The sequence below is a fragment of the Hemitrygon akajei genome, unplaced genomic scaffold (assembly GCF_048418815.1).
Source record: "Hemitrygon akajei unplaced genomic scaffold, sHemAka1.3 Scf000080, whole genome shotgun sequence".
NCBI classification, from domain to species: domain Eukaryota; kingdom Metazoa; phylum Chordata; class Chondrichthyes; order Myliobatiformes; family Dasyatidae; genus Hemitrygon; species Hemitrygon akajei.
The window spans coordinates 649,628-673,054 of record NW_027331966.1 but is presented as its reverse complement, the minus strand read 5'-3'; the positions used below and the strand labels follow the sequence as shown (position 1 = coordinate 673,054).

The 23,427-nt window shown below is 44.4% G+C and overlaps 1 protein-coding gene across 1 annotated transcript in view; it reads left to right on the top strand.

The window, feature by feature from the left end:
• LOC140722551 (uncharacterized) overlaps positions 1–23,427 on the top strand; it is a 40,414-nt gene that overhangs the window by 4,299 nt on the left and 12,688 nt on the right. The window contains exons 3-6 of the mRNA XM_073037257.1: positions 15,852–16,020; positions 17,404–17,498; positions 19,541–19,822; positions 21,634–21,800. Coding sequence (XP_072893358.1) covers positions 17,489–17,498; positions 19,541–19,822; positions 21,634–21,800 — 459 coding nt within the window. The 5' untranslated portion in view covers positions 15,852–16,020; positions 17,404–17,488. The remainder of the gene's footprint in view (positions 1–15,851; positions 16,021–17,403; positions 17,499–19,540; positions 19,823–21,633; positions 21,801–23,427) is intronic.

The window sequence follows — 23,427 nt, the reverse complement described above, 5'->3', positions numbered from 1 at the left end:
CCTTACTAAAATACATGTAGATCACACCCACTGCACTACCCTCATCTATATCCCTGGTCTCCTCCTCAAAGAACTCTATCAGGCTTGTTAGACACCATCTGCCCCTTACAAAGCCCTGTTGATTGTCCCTGATCAGATCATGATTCTCTAAATGTCCATATATCCTATCTCTAAGAATCTTTTCCAACAGCTTTCCCACCACAGACGTAAGGCTCACTGGTTCATAATTACTCGGACTATCCATACTACCTTTTTTGAACAAGTGGATAACATTCGCCTCCCTCCAATCCTCCGGTACCATTCCCGTGGACAACGAGGACATAAAGATCCTAGCCAGAGGATCAGCAATCTCTTCCCTTGCCTCGTGGAGCAGCCTGGGGAATATTCCATCAGGCCACGGAGACTTATCCATCCTAATGTATTTGAACAACTCCAACACCTCCTCTCCGTTCATATCAACATGCTCCAGAACATCAACCTCACTCATATTGTCCTCACCATCATCAAGTTCTCTCTCATTGGTGAATACCGAAGAGAAGTATTCATTAGGACCTCACTCACTTCCACATCTTTAAGGCACGTCTTCCCACCTTCATCTCTAATCGGTCCTAACTTCACTCCTGTCATCCTTTTGTTCTTCACATAATTGAAGAATGCCTTGGGATTTTCCCTTACCCTACTCGCCAAGGCCTTCTTATGCCCCCTTCTTGCTCTTCTCAGCCCCTTCTTAAGCTCCTTTCTTGCTACCCTATATTCCTCATTAGTCCCATCTGACCCTTGCTTCCTAAACCTCATGTATGCTGCCTTTTTCCACCTGACTAGATTTTCCACCTCACTTGTCACCCATGGTTCCTTCACCCTACAATACTTTATCTTCCTCACCGGGACAGATATATCCCTAACATCTTGCAAGAGATCCTTAAACATTGACCACATGTTAATAGTACATTTCCCTGCAAAAACATCATCCCAATTCACACCTGCAAGTTCTAGCCTTATAGCCTCATAATTTGCCCTTCCCCAATTAAAAATTTTCCTGTCCTCTCTGCTTCTATCCTTTACCATGATCATGCTAAAGGCCAGGGAGTGGTGGTCACTATCCCCCAGATGCTCACCCACTGAGCGATATGTGACCTGACCCAGTTCGTTACCTAATACTATATCTAGTCTGGCATTCCCCCTAGTCAGCCTGTCAACCTACTGTGACAGGAATCCATCCTGGACACACTTAACAAACTCTGCCCCATCTAAACCCTTGGAACTAATGAAGTGCCAATCAATATTAGGAAAGTTAAAGTCACCCATGATAACAATCCTGTTATTTTTGCACCTTTCCAAAATCTGCCTCCCAGTCTGCTCCTTGCTGTCTCTGCTGCTACCAGGGGGCCTATAGAATACCCCCAATAGAGTAACTGCTCCCTTCCTGATCCTGACTTCGACCCATACCGACTCAAAAGAGGATCTGCTACATTACGCACCCTTTCTGCAACTGTAATAGTATCCCTGACCAGTAATGCCACTCCTCCTCCCCTTTTCCCCCCTCTGTATCCCTTTGAAAGCACTGCAATCCAGGAATATTGAGAATTCATTCCTGCCCTGGTTCCAGCCAAGTCTCTGAAATGCCACTACATCATAATTCCATGTATGTATCCAAGCTGTCAGTTCATCACCTTTGTTCCTGATGCTTCTTGCATTGAAGTACATACACTTTAGCCCTTCTACCTTACTACTTTTACACCCTTTATTCTGCTTCTCTTTCCTCAAAGCCTCTCTATATGTTAGATCTGGCTTTACTCCATGCACTTCTTTCACTTCTCTATCGCTCCAGTCCGATCCCTCTTGCAAATTAGTTTAAACACTCCCGAACCATGCTAGAAAACCTACCTGCAAGGATATTGCTCCCCCTTGAATTCAGGTGCAACCCATCCAATCTGTACAGGTCCCACTTTCCCCAATGATCCAAAAATCTAAAACCCTGCCCCCTGCACCAATTCCTCAGCAACACATTCAACTGCCATTTCCTTCAATTCTTACCATCACTATCACATAGTACTGGCAGCAATCCTGAGACCACCCTTGAGGTCCTGTTCTTCAGCCTTCTGCCTAGTTCAAGAAACTCACACTTCAGGACCTCATCCCTCTTCCTGCCTATGTCGTTGGTACCAACATGTATCACGACTTCTGGTTGCTTTCCCTCTCATACCAGGATGTCATTCACCCGGTCAGAAGCATCCCAGACCCTGGCACCCGGGAGGCAACAAACCATACGGCTGTCCTTCGCACGTCCACAAAATCTCCTGTCTGCTCCCCTGACTATAGAGACTCCAATGATGACAGCTCTCCTCTTCTCCGTCCCATACTTCTGCATCACAGGATCAGACTCAGTGTCAGAGGCCCTGCCACCGTGGCTCACACATGTTCGGTCATCCCCACCAACTGTGTCCAGGATGGTAAAATTATTATTCATGGGAATGGCTCTGCACTACCTGTCTACTCACATTCGCTTTCCCCCCTCTGACTGTCACCCAACGACCTGCTTCCGGCAGCCTAGGTGTGACTACCTCCCTGTAGCTCTCATCTATGACTGCCTCATTCTCCCTTATGTGTCGAAGGTCATCCAGATGCTGCTCCAGATTCCTCACACAGTCTTCCAGATCGCCCAGCCGCATGCACTTCTGGCAGATGTGACTCTGCGGGACAGGGGAGTTCCCCCAACACTGTCACATCTCACAGGAGAGGCACATCACCGTCTCGGGAGTCATTGTAAAGACTAACTGGGAACAGGCTCGTCCTCCGCCTCTTCTCGTCGAAGCCTCTCGAGTCAAAGCCACAAAGCTCCACTCCTTCACTGGCCCACTCACCCACCGGCCGATTTCCCTGTTGCAACCTGTGCTTATTAGACTTCCTGTTGCCTTCCCGGCAGCTTGAATCAGTCTGGCTATTCTCCTCCGGTCTCTCTCATACACACGGCGTTTGCCCATCCAGCACTGACACTCACTGGATGTTTGTCTGTTTGTATTTCGACCCATTGTCTGTAAATTGAGACAGTTGTGCATGACAATCCCAGAGATATTCACACTACTCCATCTGGAACCAACAATCATTTTACTGTCAAAGTCACCAAGATCACATTTTTCCCCAATCTGATGTTTGTTCTGAACAACACCTGCACCTCCTGACCATTTCTGCATGTTTTTATAAAAGTAACTGAGCTGGTGCCACGTGATTTGTTGATCAGCATTAACGAGCTGGTGTACAGGTGCACTTCAAAAAATTACCACTGAGTTTATTTCCAAATTAGACAATGCACTCACCCCCATCTCGGGTGTTATCAAGAATGAGATCTGCATCTATTTATTCATTCCCATGTTTCCCACATCTGGATGGCACGGAGAAGACCGTGAACTAAACATTGTTGTGATGACAAGGGTGGGTTAATCTTAAGGGAACATAAAGTCCTGGAATCTATGCATACTAATCGCTAAGAGCAAATACATTTGAACACGGCACGGTATCGCACTTCCCTATTGATGCACCATCAATAACTCTCTCTGAGATGTAAAGGCGAGATATCGGCTTTTATTGACTGGAAGAAGGAACAAGCAGTGGTTGACCACCATACTACATCTTGGAGACAGAGAGGCCGGGCTCAGACCTCAATCGCCTTTATACAGGGGTCTGTGGGAGGAGCCACAGGAGCAGTCAGCTGGGGGGGGGGGCGTGTCCAGACAGGTATATGTAGTTCACCACACCTGTAACAGACGGGATATTGAGGCTGAAAAGAGCAGCTAAAACTATTTTATCCCCGACACACAGTCATCATGGAAATGGTAATGTGTAGCACACAAAAACTGAATTCACCTCATCAGGGGAATTGTACTGTGAGGCGATCAGGCCCAAGTTCTTTACAATTCAGGCTTAAGGTTGATCACTGAAGATGTAGAAGATGTGCTGTGGATCTGTTGTTTCAGTAGACAAATTGGAGTGGACCAGGTCACTGTTCATACAGGAGCTGATATGCTTCAATGCCATTCCCTCAAAACACTTCAACTGTGGATGTAAGTGCCACTGGGCAATAGCCATTGAGGAATTTAACCACACTCTTCTTGGGTACCGGTATGGTTTAAGCTTCAGTTCGTAGATACAAGGAGTTAGTCACCTCTAGGTTGCAGGAGGAGAGTAACTTGGTGACTGCCGGCAGAAGGAAGTAAAATGAGCAGCCAGTGCAGACAAGCCCCATGGACGTGCCCCTCAATAATAAGTATACCACTTTGAGTATACACCTAGTGAGACGGATGAACTATCAGTTGGAAGCACAGCCTCTGGGTCCTGCCCTCGGAAGAGAACAGAAGGGAAGAGGTCTACAGCGGGTATAAAAGATTCCATAGTCAGAGGAACAGAGACGAGATTCTGGATGTATGTTGACTCCCAGGTGACAGGTTCAGGGATGTCTCAGTTCGGGTCCATGGCATTTTATAGGGGTGGGTGAGCAGCCAGATGTCTTGGTGCATACTGGCACCAATGACATGGGCAGGAAAAATGAAGGGGTTCCTGGGTGATAATATAGGAAGCTCGGTAGAAAGCTGTGAAACAGGACCTACAGGGTAGTAATCTGTGAATTGCCTGCTGTGCCACGTGCTAGTGAGGACAAGAATAGAATGATTTGGCAGTGGCTGAGGAACTGGTGCAGAAGGCATAGGTTCAGATATATGGATGATTGGAATCTCGTCTGGGCAAGGTATGACCTGTACAAAAGGGATGAGTTACACCAGAATCCCAGAGGAACCAATACCCTTGAGGGCATGTTTTCCAGAATGACTCGGGAGGGCTAATTTTGCAGAGGGATGGGAACTGGAGTTATAATAGTGAGAATGGGGTAGTTGGTTCACAAGCAGAGGCAATGTGCAGTCATAGTGATAGAAAGAGGAGGCTGATGATAGGACAAACGCAGTCAATAGGATGAGCTAGAAAGTAAAAGGCAGAAAAAATGGGAAAGGGAGAGTACAATACTGACGATGTTACAGTTGAAGGCGAGCAGTATAAGGAATAATAGACGAACACAGCAAAGTTACAGATTGGCATGTATGACATTGTGGGTGTCACTAAATCGTGGCTGAAAGAATATTACAGCTGGGAGTTTAACATCCAATGATACACACTGTATCGAAAGGACAGGCAGGTCGGCAGAAAGGGTGGCGTGACTCTTGGTGAAAATTAAATCAAATCATTAGAAAGAGGTGACATGGGGTAGGAAGGTCTTGAATCATTGTGGGTAGAGCTAGGAAACTGCAACGGTACAAAGGCCCTGATAGGGATTATATACAGATCCCCACACAGTAGTAATGACATGGTCTGAAAATTACAACGGGAGATAGAAAATTTATGTTAAAAGGACAACGTTACGATAGTCATGGGATATTTTAACATTGTAAAATCAGGTTGTTATGGTCTTTTATTACCCCACTTGTCATGATAGTATTTCTAGAGCTTCCACCAGTTCAATATTGTCCAGAAGATCACCTGGATTTACAGATGCGTGTTTTATTTAATTCTGTGTAATTTTGTGAGCAAAGACTGTGTATATCTGTCAGTGATATTTAAAATAAAAAAATCCTGTAGTAAATCTCACTGGCAGTTGTTAAAATTATGGACGTCTACACTTAGTGGGTAATTCTTAACTACTTCCTGTACCTAATAATATGGCCACTGAGTGTATGTTCGGGGTTTACCGCGGCTGTTCCCCATCCAAATCCAACGTTCGGCGTTCAGTGACACTCTTCTGCACCCCGGCTTTTGGAGCGCTTGGCTATTTAAGTTATTGTCACCTTCCTTTCAGATTTAATCAGTTTAGTCAATCTCCTTGATGTCTCCCATTAACAAGACGTTTTCACCCCCCAGAAATGCTGCTTACTGGATTTTCTTTCATTTTGTTTTCGCACCATTCGCTGTAAACCGAGCGAATTGTGCGTGAAAATCCAAGGAGATGATCAGTTTCCGTAATGCTCACGCCGCCCTGTCTGACACCAGATATCATTCCACGGTCAAGGTCACTTAGACCACATTTATTCCAGATTCGGATATTTCGCCTGAAAAACAACTGAACTCCTTGACCATACCTGTATGCTTTTATCCTTTGAGTTCCTGCCACACGATTAACAGATTCCCAGTAATGAGTGGCTGTACAGTTTTACCTAATAACACAGCTATTTAGTGCATTTACCATTTAGACAGGCCCTCACCTATCTCAAATTTGAATATGGGTGAGATTTGGTGCTGATTTTTGTGATTTTCCTGTTTCCAACAACAGGTTGTTGCTGACAAGGCAGTTTGGAGTAACCTGGAGAGAGAGACTGTCACTGTTCCTTCTGAGCTGCGCCGGTATGCGGCTGTGCTGTGATCTTTTTTCTCAGTCCATTCTAAATATTCATTGATGCGCATTACAAAAAGGAACATATTGGAGATGCAGCGCTTTTTTCAGGCCGTGTGGAAATTTCCAGCTCACAGCAATGGCTGATCCACACAACGGCAAAAATAGTAATTAGTGGGAACACTGGAGATTGCACCACGTTAGATTCTATACATATTAATCGCGATTGAATATGATACATTACTGTGCTTCATTATGATACTTTATTTTGGTATCTTATTTTATATCGTTAGCTAGCTTGCCTTTATATTTCACCATTTCTCTGCTGATTCCTTTTTTAAATTGTCTTCTTTTGATTATTAAAAGCTCCCCGATTCACTAGCATCGACTATTTTTGTTATCTAGGATGACATCTTAAATCAGGATGTAGATAGTCCAACAAAAGCAGGAGCTGTACTGAAACTGATGTTGGGTAATTATGCTAGCTAGATACCCGACCATTTGGTGGGTGAATGGTTAGGGCAGAACTCCTTAAGTTTAAGAGAGATTTAGAGAAGGAAAGTGTAGACTTTGCGGGAGAGTAAAGAATTGGATCAGGGTAAATTATGAATTCACTAAGCAAGAACTATGGAGAGCTAATGGGAGACAGCTATTTCTGGCAAGTCACATCTGACATGTGGAGGGTGTTCAAAGTCTATCTGCATAGAGTACAGGACGGGTATATTGCAGTATGAAGAAATATCAAGATTGGCAGCGTCACAGAACCTTAAATATGGAGAGAAGTGATGAATTTAGTCAAGCAGGAAAAGGAAAAGTTTGTACTCAGGAAGGTCCAATCAAACAAAGCCCTCGGGGATGTGTGTGAGGTCCTTAATGAGTAACTTACATCAGTATTTACCAAGGAGAAAGACATGGAGGATAGGGAGATCAGTGCCGAGAGTACTAGTATGCTCGGGCATTCTGAAATAAAGGAGGAGACAGTGTTGGGTCTCTTAAAGTGCATTAAGGCGTATAAGTCTCCAGGGCCTGATGGGATGTACCCCGTTACAGAGAGAGGCCAGTGAAGAAATTGCTGGGGCCTTGATCAATATCCTTGTGTCCTGCCTAGCTGCCAGCAGACTCCTAGAGAACAAGCGAGTACCTCATGTTGATCCATCATTCAAGACGTGATCCAGGGAAAAATCCTGATGAGCATTGAAACTGCCGAGATACAGACGGCTATGAACCAAGTGTTGATGAATGGGACCAGTGTAGACAGTGAGTGGATGGTCAGAACAGGTATGGCCGGCCAAAGGCCTGTTTCCGTGCTGTGTAATACACCACTCCGGACATGCTAAATTAACGATGGTGGCACCGCAAGGCACTGATTCCAAAACTCCACACCCCTCTCCAACCTGAAATAAACCAGACTGTACCCCTTGTCGCCACTGCGAATATCTATTTTTGTCAAGAGAACATACAGATTGGACACGTCAGCTAAACAACTGGAAACCGATGAAGTTCCTTTGTCTTCTTCCATTAATGTTGCTTCCTTACAGCAAAACCAACCCTCTCACTGTGTCAGAATCAGTGATTAAATCCGGCACCACACATTGTGTTTTCAACCCTGCACATTGTAACTTGAACCATCTCACCGAGGGTCTGATGGAGACACAACCTCTGCCCTCAACACATGTGATCACATCCCCATGCCTCTGACATTTCAAATACCCTTAGAATGGTTTTCTGATTCAGTCTGAAGGTTATGGTACATTCAACTCGTTCTCAGACCTGACAATCCATGTCTTCCCACAGCTGGTTCCACCTGTTGGTGTGTCCTCTTTCCTCCACCTCCAGGGAAGCTGCATTTCCATAAGACCATAAGACCTCCTGCCAACCAGGCACGGATTTATCCATGCTGGAATCTTTCCTGTAATGCCATGGTCTCCTAGTTTGTGAAACAGCCTCAAGTGTGGCTCCTTGTCACAGGCCTTTGGAAAATCCAAGTACCCAACATCAACGTATTCACCTCTCTCTAACCCGCCTGTTATTTCTTCAAATAAAAATAGCCGAATATCCTGCTACTAATTCAATATGCCAGCAACAACCTCCGATAAATAAGAGACCCAGAGTATTTAATGTTTCGAGTGTTTCCATCACTCATTGATGAAAAACGGTTGATGTATATGTAAACTAAATGCGATGTCAGGCAAAACCACCTGCAGGAAATGGTCTAAATTTCATATGATGGCGCTGTGATCCTGCAATTTGTTTCCAGTAAGTGAACAATAAACTGAAGGAGAAGAGCATTCATATCGTGCTGTGGACTTTGACCGGTTGTTATCTCTGGGAGATGGTAATCTTGGCACAGCCGCTCCCCAATAACCCATTGCCCAAAGTTTACAACTGAGAAACGGAATGTCCGCTGGTCAAAAAAGAACATTATTCCAAATGCATAATATCCCATCAGAGTTGAGAGCGCCCTTCCCTCTGCTGTCTCTGTGCAATAAACCCACAGCGATCTTTGCCCTGAGCTGTCGCTGGAGTTTATAATCTGACAATAAACTGGTCCTAAGTTGAATAATAAATCCAAGTGACAGCACCAACCGAACGGAATCAGGATTCGGGTTATGATTCCTCTCTGGAGGTGTTAAAATTTTGTGCACTGAATTATTAATTCTGGTTTGGAACACAAGTTAGAAAATCTCATTGAAGCAAGGTGAGTCTTTGTGTGGTTTAACACAAGCGCTGTGGAACAAGGTGTGGCGTTACATGCTGAATACGGTGAAGTTCAGGTTTATGAGCGTGTTATCAACTGAACATTGTTCAGGGTGTGTTCACTTGGTGTTAGGGGCATAAAATTCAGAAGCTCGGATTCCCTGAAACCAGACCCAGGAGTTCTGCATCAGATAGGAAGATGGACTGTATTGGGCAGTGTTACGGTGTTTTAATAGGCCCACTTGTAACGGCAGCATTTCTAATATTTCTACCATATCAATGTTATCATTGAAATCGCGTGGCTTGACGGATCTGTGTATTTTATTATTCTGTATGTGTATTTTTTTAGGACAGACAGGGTAGATCTGTCAGTGATATTTATATTAACAAATATTGTGGTAATTCTCAGAGGCCTATATAAAAATAGCAAATTCTACCCTCAGTGGGCACTTTACTATATACCTCCCGTACCTAATAATGTGGCCACTGAGTGCATGTCCGGGGGCTTCTGCAGCTGTTCCCCGTCCGTTCCAATGCTATCCACTGCGCTACCGTCCGCTTCAATGCTGACCACTAACATACCGTCCGCTTCAATGCTGACCACTGCCCTACTGTCCGCTTCAATACTGACCACTGGCTACGGTCAGGTTCAATACTGACCACTGCGCTACCGTCCGCTTCAATACTGACCACTGACTACCATCCGCTTCAATGCTGACCACTACACTACCGTCCGCTTCAATGCTGACCACTGAGCTACCGTCCGCTTCAATGCTGACCACTGCACTACCGTCCGCTTCAATGCTGACCACGACACTACCGTCCGCTTCAATGCTGATCACTACACTACCGTCCGCTTCAATGCTGACCACTGGCTACCATCCTCTTCAATGCTGACCACTGACTACCGTCCGCTTCAATACTGACCACTGGCTACAGTCCGCTTCAATACTGACCACTGACTACCGTCCGCTTCAATGCTGACCCCTACACTACCGTCCGCTTCAATGTTGACCACTGAGCTACCGTCCGCTTCAATGCTGACCACTGCACTACCGTCCGCTTCAATGCTGACCACTGACTACCGTCCGCTTCAATGCTGACCACTGGCTACCGTCCGCTTCAATGCTGACCACTGTGCTACCGTCCGGTTCAATGCTGAACACTGGCTACCGTCCGCTTCAATGTTGACCTCTGCGCTACCGTCCACTTCAATGCTGACCATTGTGCTACCGTCCGCTTCAATGCTGACCACTGACTACCGTCCGCTTCAATGCTGACCACTGGCTACCGTCCGCTTCAGTGCTGACCACTGAGCTACCGTCCGCTTCAATGCTGACCACTACACTACCGTCCGGTTCAATGCTGACCACTGGCTACCGTCCGCTTCAATGCTGACCACTGCACTACCGTCCGCTTCAATGTTGACCTCTGCGCTACCGTCCGCTTCAATGCTGACCACTGCACTACCGTCCGCTTCAATGTTGACCTCTGCGCTACCGTCCACTTCAATGCTGACCACTGCGCTACCGTCCGCTTCAATGCTGACCACTGACCACCGTCCACTTCAGTGCTGACCACTGGCTACCGTCCACTTCAGTGCTGACCACTGCGCTACCGCACCACCACATGTATCAACCTCAGCTTGTTTGATTTAGTAGAATTAGAGGTAAAATGATTTTACCCTCGGGTATTGGATGAATGGGGGCATTTGAATGCATTCGCTGGTATTAGAAATTCACGGGAGTTGATTTTAGTCACTGTTATTTAGATGGTGAGGAGATTTTACAAATGTATATATTATAAATGAATTGAGCCCTTGCTGGATACATTGAATATCAAGCGGAGTCCAGGCAGGAATGTGGAGAACAAGGTTGCTGCTGTAGGGATAGCTGAAACTGGAGAAGATACATGAGGCTATTGCCAGGAGGTGGAAATTCTGTGTGTTTGGAATTCTCGTCCTTAAAGGGAAAGAGAAGCAGAGTTTTTTTTTTCAATGTGTTTAATTCCGCAGACCACAGATTCTCTACAAACAAGGGAGCGACGTGTTACAGACGGTCGCATGGAAGTCTCGCTGTGATCATTGAGAATGGCGGAACAGGACTGACGGGACGAATGTCCTGTTACTAATTCAACACTCTAACAAATAAGAGACCCAGTGAATTTAATCTTTAGTGTTTTTGCATCGTTCTCTGACCATGAACGATACAACTATTTGTAAAGTAAATGGGATTTCAGGCAAATTCACCAGCAGGAAATGGTCATAATTTCATATGATTGCTGCTGTGATGCGGTAACTTGTTTCCAGTAAGTGAGCAATAAACTGAAGGAGAAGGATTTCCTTATCTTGCTGTCAACTTTGACTGGTTGTCATCTCTGGGGGGGGGGGGGGGGCTGCGGGCTATCTCGGCACAGTTGGGGTAACCTGGAGAGAGAGACTGTCACTGTTCTTTCGGAGCTGCGCCAGTGTGCGACCGCGCTGTAAATAAAATGCTTCTGCCATGGAGCCTTTGTTGCAGCGCGGTTAGAATTGAATGCAGCTCGTAAAACGTTTAGGAAACCTGATTTTCTTTTTCTTTGTTTTACTGTATTTTATCATATCCTCCAATTAACAACTAAAAACAAAATATGCGACTTGTATTAATTTTTCACTCTAAGTATTCATAGATGCATATTGCAAAGCGCACACACATCTTAGGTCGACTGTACTTCCTAAGAAGGTTGGCGTCATTCAATGTCTGTAGTGAGATGCTGAAGATGTTCTATAGGTCAGTTGTGGAGAGCGCCCTCTTCTTTGTGGTGGCGTGTTGGGGAGGAAGCATTAAGAAGAGGGACGCCTCACATCTTAATAAGCTGGTAAGGAAGGCGGGCTCTGTCGTGGGCAAAGTACTGGAGAGTTTAACATCGGTAGCTGAGCGAAGGGCGCTGAGTAGGCTACGGTCAATTATGGATAACTCTGAACATCCTCTACATAGCACCATCCAGAGACAGAGAAGCAGTTTCAGCGACAGGTTACTATCGATGCAATTCTCCTCAGACAGGATGAAGAGGTCAATACTCCCCAATACCATTAGGCTTTACAATTCTACCGCCAGGACTTAAGAACTTTTTAAAAGCTATTATTAATGCTTTTTGAGATGGTGATTTAGATGCATATCATATTTTTTTTACTGAGTTAAGTATTGTATGTAATTAGTTCTGCTACAACAAGTGTATGGGACATTGGAAAAAAAGTTGAATTTCCCCATGGGGATGAATAAAGTATCTATCTATCCAGGCTGTCTGAAAATTTCCGGCTCAAGCCAATGGTTTATCGACGCAGCTGCAAAAAGAGTAATTAGATGGAACATTGGAGACTGGAACACGTTAGATGTTATGCATATTAAAATCGATTGAATATGGTACACAGTCGTGATTCCTGTTATAGATATTAAGTTCAATAGACTGGCGATAACTGTTTCACCGGGGGCCTCTCTGTTATCGAGTAATTAGTAATGAATACAGTAAAATGAAACACGCCTTGTCCGAGGGAGTGTACTGTGCGGCAATGAGGCTCAGGTGCTTAACAATACAGAATTAATGTTGAACGGCGAATACAAAGAAGGTCCAATTTAAATATATGAGATTTTCGTTTCTCAAAAGATAACTATTAATGCCCCGATATCTCTTTAACTAGCTCTCTAAGAACCCTGGTGTGCAGTATTTCTCCCATTGTAGGTATGAGCATTTGTCTGGGACAAATTACGCAATTGAGTGGTCAGCAGATTAGGCGGTCCCAGTTCTGATCCTGGGTCTTTTAGTGTTTCCACAGATCCAATTTGATGTTTCCAGCACTTTAATTTCAATTTTATATCAAAAGCATTGCTCTTTTTATTCATTTACATGGTGTCGGCAGCTCAGCCAGCATCCACAGATACACTTCAGAAGATGGTGATGAGTTGCTTTCTTGAACCGCTGCACTCCCTGAGTGTAGGTACACCCACAGTGTTGTTCAGCAGGGAATTCCATGATTTTGACCCAGCGGAAATGAAGTAACAGCGATATGTTTCCCAGTCAGGATGGCGACTGACTTGGAGGGGGATTCCCAAGTGGCGATGTTAATCTTTTTATTCTGCTCAAAATGTGTTGTTCAATTGTGTTGGGCAATATCTCATTTAATAATAAGATCATGATAAAATATATTCAGTTTAGCTGCTGGAGACGATGTAAAACATCTCCTCACCCTCTCGTAACTAACACCCAGGATATCCAGCCGACCTCTGGCCAGTCAGATCATCCGGTTCCCGTCGTGCCGTAGGTTGATGACGGGGTGTTAATTTTTGAACTCTGAATGGCCGAGACAGTGCTGCATGTTACTGGCAGCAATGATTACATGAAGAGTTGGTGCTTGGGCTGTAATGCTGGGATGGGGACTTCGGGAATATGGAGCTGTCAGAATTTGGGATTTGGCTCTTGCATGAACTGCTACAGATGGGGCATGATGTTCCTTCTTTCGCAATGAAGCAGAAGTGTACGGTTGCTGGACATTGGTCGTGGCAAATTACTCACTATACCATTCAGTGTGGATGAAGTGCAAGGATTTTGGGGTGGGGTGACTGTGTTCCTACGAGGTTGGGTCCTGGGATAACACAGTTTTTGGCCCAGATAATGTGAACCGAGTGATCAGGAGCCCAGCTTTATGAGGTGTTGAGCAAGGGTTGCATGAGTTCCGGACTCAGGTATTTGTTTCTGAGATTTCCTTTGAAGCAACGATTGTTAATCTGAGGATGGAGTGAGTTCCCATTCCATCCCTGACAGAGAGAGGCTGCGATTGAATGGGTGCTCCGTGTTTGCAACAATAGGATTGGACACAGAGGATTTCAGTGTTCTGACGCTGTTTGAAAATTCCCTCTCACTGTCATCTGTCTGTCAGGCAGTGGAAATCAAACAGAAACTCAGGATGCTGGCGATCTGCACTAAGAACTGAAAACATTTGAGGCCATTCTGACGGAAGGTCAAAAACACAAATCGATTAATTTGTGACTCTCCCATAGCTGTTCCTTACCTTTTGAGCTGTTCTAGTGATTCCACTGACTTTTTATTACATTCACACTGGAATGGTTTACATCTGCTGGAAGTAGAAAGTGCACAGTAGTTCGTTTTGCGATTTAGACAGGAAAGAAACCACAGCTTTTCCCTGGTAACTATCTTTTTACCAAGTTGCCTGCTATTTCTTGAAATGTGTTTATTGCCGTTCTAAATTCAGAGTACATATATTACAAAAGTGTCTATACTATATACTCCCCTGGGATTCGTCACTTTACAGGAAGCCACAAAACAAAGAAACTCAATGGAAATCATTAAGAAAAGAAGACCGTCAAACACCTAATGTGCAGGGAAAACAATGTGCATCCAAAACAATAAGCAACTGACATTCAGAACCGATGATCACAAAAATGTGCCACGAACCAGATCATCCGAGCAACCGCCTGAGGAAACTATTAGTTGCAAGCTACAGCCTCAGTTCAGCGCAGAGACGAGTAAACCTCACGGAGTCCCTCTGCTCCGGCACCGACACCCTGACCATTTTCAATCTGGCCCGGCGCTCAAATTGAGCAAACATGGCGTCATTCCTTGCTCTTGGAACCAGACCCTGCCACTTCAAATTGCTCTGGCCCGGACCCAGCTGCCTCGATTCCGAACGTATCCAACTTTCAAATTTGACCCAGCGCTTAAATTGTTCAAACCTCGCGCCCTTCCTTAATTCAGGCCCGAATCCTTTGACCATCGCCTTGCCCCAGTTCTGCTGAATTTGCCTTCAAGTCCACTGCAGCTATGGCCAAGCATTGGCTTATTCTCCGTTCTCGAACCTGGGCGCACCGCCTCGATTCAGGCCGTACAGGGCAGGATGTAACCCTTCTAAACCTTAGAGACTTCAGTTCACACCGCAAAAATGTCAGGTTATAAAAGCTGTTCAAATGTTCATCTCCGAAAGGGAAGTTATGGGCTATTGATTGCAGTATGTCCGAGAAATATGTGTAAATAACACAATAATTTGTAGTTCTGTTTACCAGCGGCAAGGCGTGGCTGTGTCTCACCAGCATCATCTTAAACTGGACAGTACAGTTGTTGCTTACAAGGCTCACAAGAATGATAGTTTTTATGTATCCGGAGCTTTTGAAGGCCTACGTGTTAGTCCTTATTTATGTGGCCCATTTGATGACTCTGGGCCTGTAGTGAATGGAGTTCAGTGATGGTGGTGGGGCTGGGGGTCAGGGTGTATTTATATAAACCTATCGAATGCTGAAAAAACCTGGATACTGTGAACATGGAGAGGAAGTCTCCATCTGTTCAGAGCGCAAGCTGATAATAAATGTTTTCCTCTAAAACTGCGATGGAGGATTCTTTTTCTCAGCCAAAGCTTAGTTGATGTGTGAATATGCTGCCATATTTGTGATGGAGGCAATTACTGAAAACATTTATGCCAGAGTTTGACATATTCTTGATTGCTAAGTAACTTCGGTGTTACATGAGGAATAAATAAAGCGTTGTGGGGGTGGGTTGGTGGTAATCATATGGATCGAATAACTTGATTCTGCTCTGATATATTATGTTACCATGACTGAACGATGACTCCTTCATATCAGGTTCTGTGATGTGTGAGGGACAATTACAGATTTATTCACTGAGGTTGTTAAATTTGTCTTCAATGTTTAAATTTCAGTGAGTTTTGCTTTCAGGATATTGAGCACAAATGTTTTGTTCTCCTTTATACTGTTAACATGCTTTATTATCCCTCTAATTAAAGTTAGACCTGCGGTGAGAGATTTATTAGTAGAAATACCCACATCTGGAAGCAAACCATGACTGAAGACAAGCGAACAGTAACAAGTGAACGAGCCTGAGGATTGAGAGTATCAACTGGAGAGAACCCATCTGACTCAGATTTGCCACTGATTCAGTCAGGAGAGAGTTTGGTGAGTCCCATTGAAACACTGGTCCTTTAGATATTATATACCGGTACAATGGAAGGTAAAAAATAGTTGGAGTAAGACTGATTGTGCCCAGAAGTACCAGTTATGCCACTGCCAGACCCAGTTGCAATCACTCCAGCTCTTTAAAGCCACTCACATTCCCTCAGTGTTTGCTCATTTCAAATCTTGCATCTTCCGATGGTAACTTGTGCTCGGTTCCGATGCTTCCTTGCTTGTCTGCGTTACCCCATAATCATCTCAAAATGTGATAACGATTTATACCATAAATGCTTTGCGCTGTAGTGATTGCAGAAATATGGAATTACCATGAGCTACAGTAACATGTCATTGACCGCTCTGGTTGTTGCAAGCTGCAATATTTACTTACACTTGAGTATATCGACATAGAAGCCTCTGCTGATAGCAAACCTTTTTGTAACACAATGTACAAACACCACAGTTCATTCAGTCCTCACAAGCAAATGACAACCAATGCTTTATATTTACGCACCCTGACGTCATCAAGTACTTTTCTACTAATTACATTGTCAGAAACTGTGAACCAGACATTAAGCAGAGGTGAAAATTCGAAGATATTTTCCCATGGATGTTCTGTATTAGACTTCAGCAAAATCTTTGATAAGATCCCACATGGCAGCCTGGTCTGAAAGTTTAGGCCCTTCATGCGGACAACAGAAAGAGCAAGTTAGATGGATTTAACTTTAGCATAAAGTAGCAAGCAAAGTATAGTGATTGAAGTTTTCTCCTCGTGATGAAGGTGGGTAACAAGTGGTGTGCCGCCAGGGCTACAGGCTATGAACTTTTAAAATTCGTTATTTTGTAGCAATGATTTGAATGCGAGTGCAGAAGGCTTGACCAGTAAGTTCACAGATGACATAAAATTAGTAGACTGTGCTGACAGTGAAGATTGCCGTAACTTATAGGTGATCTAAGTTGGCAGGAGTGGTAAATAGATTGCAAAACCAACAACGGTTTCATGCAATAGTTTGGTGATTATGTGAAGGGAACTGCCAGGGGAAGTGGATGAGGCAGGCACAGTTGTCTAATTACAGAAGCAGTTGGGATGTGTAGATGGAGTGAGGAGGCCAGGAGGGAAATGGATCCATCATAGGAAATTGGGTCCATCTTGGTGGGCACTGTGGTTGGCATTGTCTCATTGGGCAGAAGGGTTTGTATCAGTGCTCTGTTGATCTGTGACTCTATCAATAGGAAGCGTCAGATATCACTGGACAGACTTACAAAAGTTGATAGAAACGGGGAAGGGTTGGCCCCTAATCCAACTGCTGCTCTGATACAGGGGATGGACCTGTTGTCATATTTTCAATCGTACTCTGACTCACTGTTTGCTTGTTGTGTAATTCACAGCATCACCAGCAGGTGGAGCTTCCCCGCACCGGAAACAAAGTGTAAACAAGTCGACGACAATTAGCAATCTTCAGTCAGAATCAGAATGGCTACAGGTATGTTCACTGGGAAGTTTATAATTAAACTTCCGTCCTGTTACTGCACAAGATTTCAGATGAAGAAACTTGCACAGATGTTAAAGTTTCATCCAAAAGGGCCATTGATCCAACTGGTATTGCGTAATTGATCAACGTAACAGGTGCAGCGCAGGGACCTGTCACCGGTAATGGTGAAATCACTTCGCTCGCCATGCAAAGCTTCTCTTGTGTGAAAAAACCAGGAGGTTCTGAATTAGGTGGTGGTGAGTGAAACAGGAATGCAACAGCAGGTTTGTAGGTTATGTAAAAGTCAAGAGTCAGGGTCTGTTTTGCCTCTAGAGAGGTACTGATGTGTGAGACATCTCCAACTTTCATTAATAAAACTCAGTGCCAGCTGATAGGAACTTTTCCGCAATTTCAGAAATTGTGTGATAACACAGCATTTCATGTTTTGGACAGGCAGCTATCAACCACCCCCCCCCCCCCCCCATTGGTTTTCTTGGCTGCTGCGGAAAGGAGATGAGGGGAGTTTACGAAATGTATTTTTTGTAGCCGAGCCGAGAACATTGCCAGTGTTGGGAATGGCAAAGGATCAGGAGACGACTTACTGTAGATATGTAGATATACTTGCGGTTTGTTTCGGAGTTTTAATACCCCAATGAATGTCTGCGCTGTGGACAAATGGTGAATTTGGTTTCTCAAAAAAAGGGAGTTTGAATGCTGAAATGTCACAAGAAAAATAAAACAGCAGGAGACAAACATTGAATCAAAAAAAAGAATCGGGTCAATGTAATGTTATCGGTGTGTCGGAATAAAATGAATCCCACTGCATTTCAAGGTGGGATCTAGAGCGGGTAACACACACACACACACACACACATACAATGATGGAGGAACTCAGCAGGTCAGGTAGCAACTATGGAGGGAAATGAATAATCTAAGTCTGAGTTGAGACTCTGAATCAGAAAATGTGCTCATCCAATCCAATCTCCCTTGTAATTGAAATGTTCAATTTGCAAACTCTCCGGTATTAATACATCCTTCCTGTAGTGTTGTTACCAGAAATGCACACACTATTCCAACTGATTCAACCAACAGTTTATAGCCTTGTCACAAGATCTCCCTGCACCTATATTCTGCGCTGCAGCTAATAATGGTAAACATTCTGTCGACTCCACACATTGTATACCTGGAAACTTCGGGGTTCAAAGTTAATTGAATTTATTATCAGTGTACATATAGACACCACAAAAAATACTGAGGTTATTTTCTTGCGGGCAAGCCAGCTATCTGGATACAAAACTGACTAGGAGGAAGGAATACGAAGGTTAATAATTGGCGGGCTATTCAGTTTGGAGGCTTATGACCTGTAGTGTGGATGGGCACAAGGTCTACTGTTTGCTCCATATTTTAAAGATTAGGTAGGTAAAGTTGTTAATGTTGTTCGGAAGTTTGCAGGTGTCAGCAATATTGGTGGTAGAATGGACAGTGAAGGGGGTTATGTAAATTTACAAGGGGTCTGAGATGAACGTGAAAAGTGCACCAAAGAATAGGTTCATTTTGTAAAGTTAAAGAGAGCAGGAGATGCATAGCAAATAGTTGTTTTTCACCCAGTGGTGTGGACAGTTTGTTGCACAGTGAATGAAGTATGTGTGATCAAACGGATAGGACAGTCTGTAATCCAGTGACTCATCTGTGTGTGACACAGGCGATTGTCCAGCGTGTAACCAAGGGATTTTTCTGCTTGTGGAAAATACACTCAGTAATATTTCCCGGTATCACCTGACGCTGTTCCCTTTAGATTCCCTGGTCATCAGCACCAAGTTAGTGATCAGTATTACTGTGTCTATCCTGTTCTTTTTCTGGGAGTGCATGTGTCCTGTCACTGGCTTATCAGAATCAGTAACTAGTAGGAAGTGCAGTTCACGTTCACCAGCTCAGTCCCAATCCAAATCTGGTCAGCCAGAGTTTTGGCTCAGTTGTGCCCACCCATTGTGAATCCTTGTTCTGCTCAGCTCCAAATCACTCCAGTATAACCTGCAATTCATCATTTATTTCAGGTGGGAAATGGTTCTGGACAGCAGTCAAGAGATTCTTCCCAGGCAATGCATTGATGGAAGATAATCAGGACACGGGAAGCAAGGTACCAAAGCAGCGTCGGATTGAGAACGGTGTCCCAGGCGGATGCACTCCGGCCGCAGAGAAAGCCGAACAAAATCAGCGCAGACACAGAGGTATCAGGGACACTGATCCGTACTCTGGATCCAGCACAAGTGGGGTCACTGTCTGTGATCTTGGAAGCTCATTAAAGACGGAATTGTCAAATCCCCAACAAGGAGCAGGTGAGTGAAATATGAGGGTGATGTGTTCGCAGAATGCAGCAGGGAGGAGAACATAAAAACATAAGAGCATAAGAAATAGGAGCAGGGTAAGGCCATCCAGCCCATCGAGCCTGCCCCGACATTCTATTAGATCATGGCTGATCTGTCTGTAAACTAAGCTCCATCAACCAGCGTTTTCCCATGAACACTTAATTCCCTTACTATGTAAAAATCTATCTAACTGTATCTTAAATATATTTAGTGAGGAAGCCTCAACTGCTTCCCTGGGCAGAAAATTCCACAGATTCACCACTCTTTGGGAAAAAAGTTTCTCCTCATCTCTTTCCTAAATCTTCTCCCCTGAATCTTATGGCAATGTCCCCTAGTTCTAGGCTCACCGACAAATGGAAACAACTTTCCTACTTCTGTCTTATCTATCCCTTTCAAATTTTTGTATGTTCCTATACGATCCCCTCTCATTGTTCTGAATTCCAGAATATAGTCCCAGGCAACTCAATCTCTCCTCATAGATTAACCCCTTCATTTCTGGAATCAACCTGGAGAACCTCCTCTGCACTGCCTCCAAAGCCAGTATATCCTTCCTCAAGTATGGAGAGCAGAACTGCACGCAGTACTCCAGGTGCAGCCTCACCGGTACCCTGTATAGTTGTAGCATGAGCTCCCTGCTCTTGAATTCAATCCCTCTAGCAATGAAGACCAACATTCTGTTTGCTTTCTCAATAACCTGTTGTACCTGCAAGCCAACTTTTTGCGATTCATGAACAAGCACTCCCAAGTCCTTTTGCACAACAGCATGCTGTAATCTTTCACCATTTAAATAATATCTGCTCTTCTATTATTCCTTCCAAAGTGGATGATATTGCATTCAGCATTGTTATATTCCATCTGCCAGACATTGACCTACTCTCTTAACCTATCTATATCCCTCTGCAGACTCTCCACATCCTCTGTACAATTTGCTTTTCCACTCAGTTTTGTGTCATCAGCAAATTTTGCTACGCTACACTCAGTCCACTCTTTCAAAACATCAATGTGAATGGTAAACATCTGCGGGCCCAGCACCAACCCCTGCAGCACCGCACTCAACACAGACTGCTGACCGGAGAAACACCCATTTATACCAACTCTCTGCCTTCTATTTGTTAACCAATCCACTATCCATGCCAATACACTTCCTCCGACTCCATGCATCCATATTTTATTCTTAAGTCTCTTGTACGGCAACTTATCGAACGCCTTCTGGAAATCCAAGTATACGACATCCACCTGTTCCCCCGTCTTTTGCTACATCCTTTTTTCAAAAGTGATGTGACATTTGCTGTCTTCCAATAGGGAGGGTAAATGTAAGGTCTTATTGGAGGGTAGGTCAGAGGGGAGGGGAAATGTGTGGGACTGGTACATGTGATGTAGTGGTGCACCTGTTACCCCACTACTGGAAATGTGTATTAGAAAATATGGAACTGTACAAATGAAGAGTGCATTTCCGGTATGAGAATTAAGGGACACCTGGATGGATAGAGTATCTCTGGGAAGTGAATAGCATTGGCAGCCCCATCATTTATTGCCCATCCTAAATTGAACCGAATGAGGGGGTGGCGTGGGGAGGTTGATTTCTCGCAAATGTGGTCCTTCTGGTAAAGTAACTCCCAGAGCGTTGTTGGGTTGGCTTTAAGGCTAGTGTTGGAGTTTGGGAGAAAATCTGTGTTTGTAACTGAAGGCAGGAGTTTCGAGACATGATGTGAGTGCTGTAAAAGCGGTGGAGAAGAGGCATATTTGGGTTGGTGCCCACTTCCTCCTTTTTATATTCGCAGAGCCAGAGTCTACAATCTCTGACCTCCTGGCAGAGGGGGCTGAATATCGACTATACCAACTGACAAAATTCTACAGGGACAGACTGAAACAAGCAATAGAAGAAGGTGTTGAAAGACTCAGTTGGATGTTGAGACAGGAGGGGCATTTCACTGCACAGGAACATGGGGTGAGTCTATTTAATGTATCGTCACTGGTATCAGAGGGAAAAGTGATCAAAATTAATCTCCGACATGTTCTAACATTTCTACATGGCCAACGAGATCCCTGAATTGTCTGCAGAAGATCTGGCCTCAGCTGTAAAACCTGGTAAGTTGTGGAGCGTTGGAAACTACAGTTTCAGTGTCACATTTTCCCCTCGCACCGGTATTTATCAGTGGGGTTTAAGAACAGTGGCTGTATATCTGGACTGTTGGAAAGGCATTCAGACTACAATTCAATCCTCATCTCGTCAGGGCTGTCAGTCAAATTCAGTTGACCCACTGGCTTCACTGCAGTCAGTGAGGGAAGGAGGGAGGGAAAGCTGCCAATCACACCTGCTCTGCTGTCCATCTGAGTTCCCAAACAAATGGGTGGCTGACCATTCAAAGAGTCATAGAGAAGTACTGCGCCAGCTATATCATGCTGAACCATTTAAACCGCCTCCTACCATCGACATCCAAACAGACCACAGCCCTCCATACCACTACCATCCATATCCGTATCGAAACTTCCCTTAAACGTCGAAATCCACCTGGCTTGCTCCACTTTCATTGACCGCTTGTTCCACACTTTCACGACCATCTGAGTGAAAAAGTACCTCCTCATGTTCCCCTTGAACATTTTGTTTTAAGCCATGACCTCTAGTCGTAGTCTAACCGAACGTTAGTGGTAAAAGCCTGCTTGCGTTTATCGTATCTGTAAACAGCTATCAAATCTCCCCTCAGTCCTCTATGCTCCAAAGTATTATGAGCGAATTCATTTAGTATTTCCTTATAATTCATGCCCTCCAGTCCCAGTAATATCTTGGTCAACTTTCCCTATGTACCTTCAATCTTATTTGCATCTTTCCTGCAGATAGGTGACCTAAACTGCATACAGTCCTCCAAATTAGGCCTCACCGGCGTCTTATACAACCTCAATATGGCATCCCAACTCTGTAATCAATATTTTGATTTATGAAGGCCAGAGTTCCAAAAGATGATTTACGAACTATCTACCTGTGCCTCTTTCAATGATTTATGTACCTCTATTTCCAGATCCCTTTCTTCTACCACACTCTTCAGTGCCTGGCCATTCAGTGTGCAAGACTTACCCTGGCTGGTCCTTACAAAGTGCAACACCACAATTGTCTGCATTAAATTCCGTCTGCCATTACTCAGCCCATGTTTCCGGCTGGTCCAGATGCCACTGAAAGCTCTAGTGTTCCTCAGTGTCCACTGTAGTACCAGTCTTTGTGTCCTCCGTAAAATCTGCAGAACCAGTTAACTGCGTTATTACACAGATCATTGATATTGTCTGCAAACAATAACAGACCCAGTACCAATCACTGCAGCACTCCACTCGTCACAGGTCTCCAGTCAGAGAGGCAAATATCTGCTACAACTCTCTGGCTTCCCCCATGAAGCCAAAATCTTATCCATTTTATTAACACATCTTGAATGCTGAGTAACTGAACTTCCTTGACCGACCTCCTATGTGGGACCTTGTCATGTGCATTGCTAAAGTTCATGTAGACAACATCCATGTCTTGCCTTCAGCAACTTTCTGGGTAACTTGCTTGAAAAAATCTATGTGTTTTTTTTTCTAAGAACCCT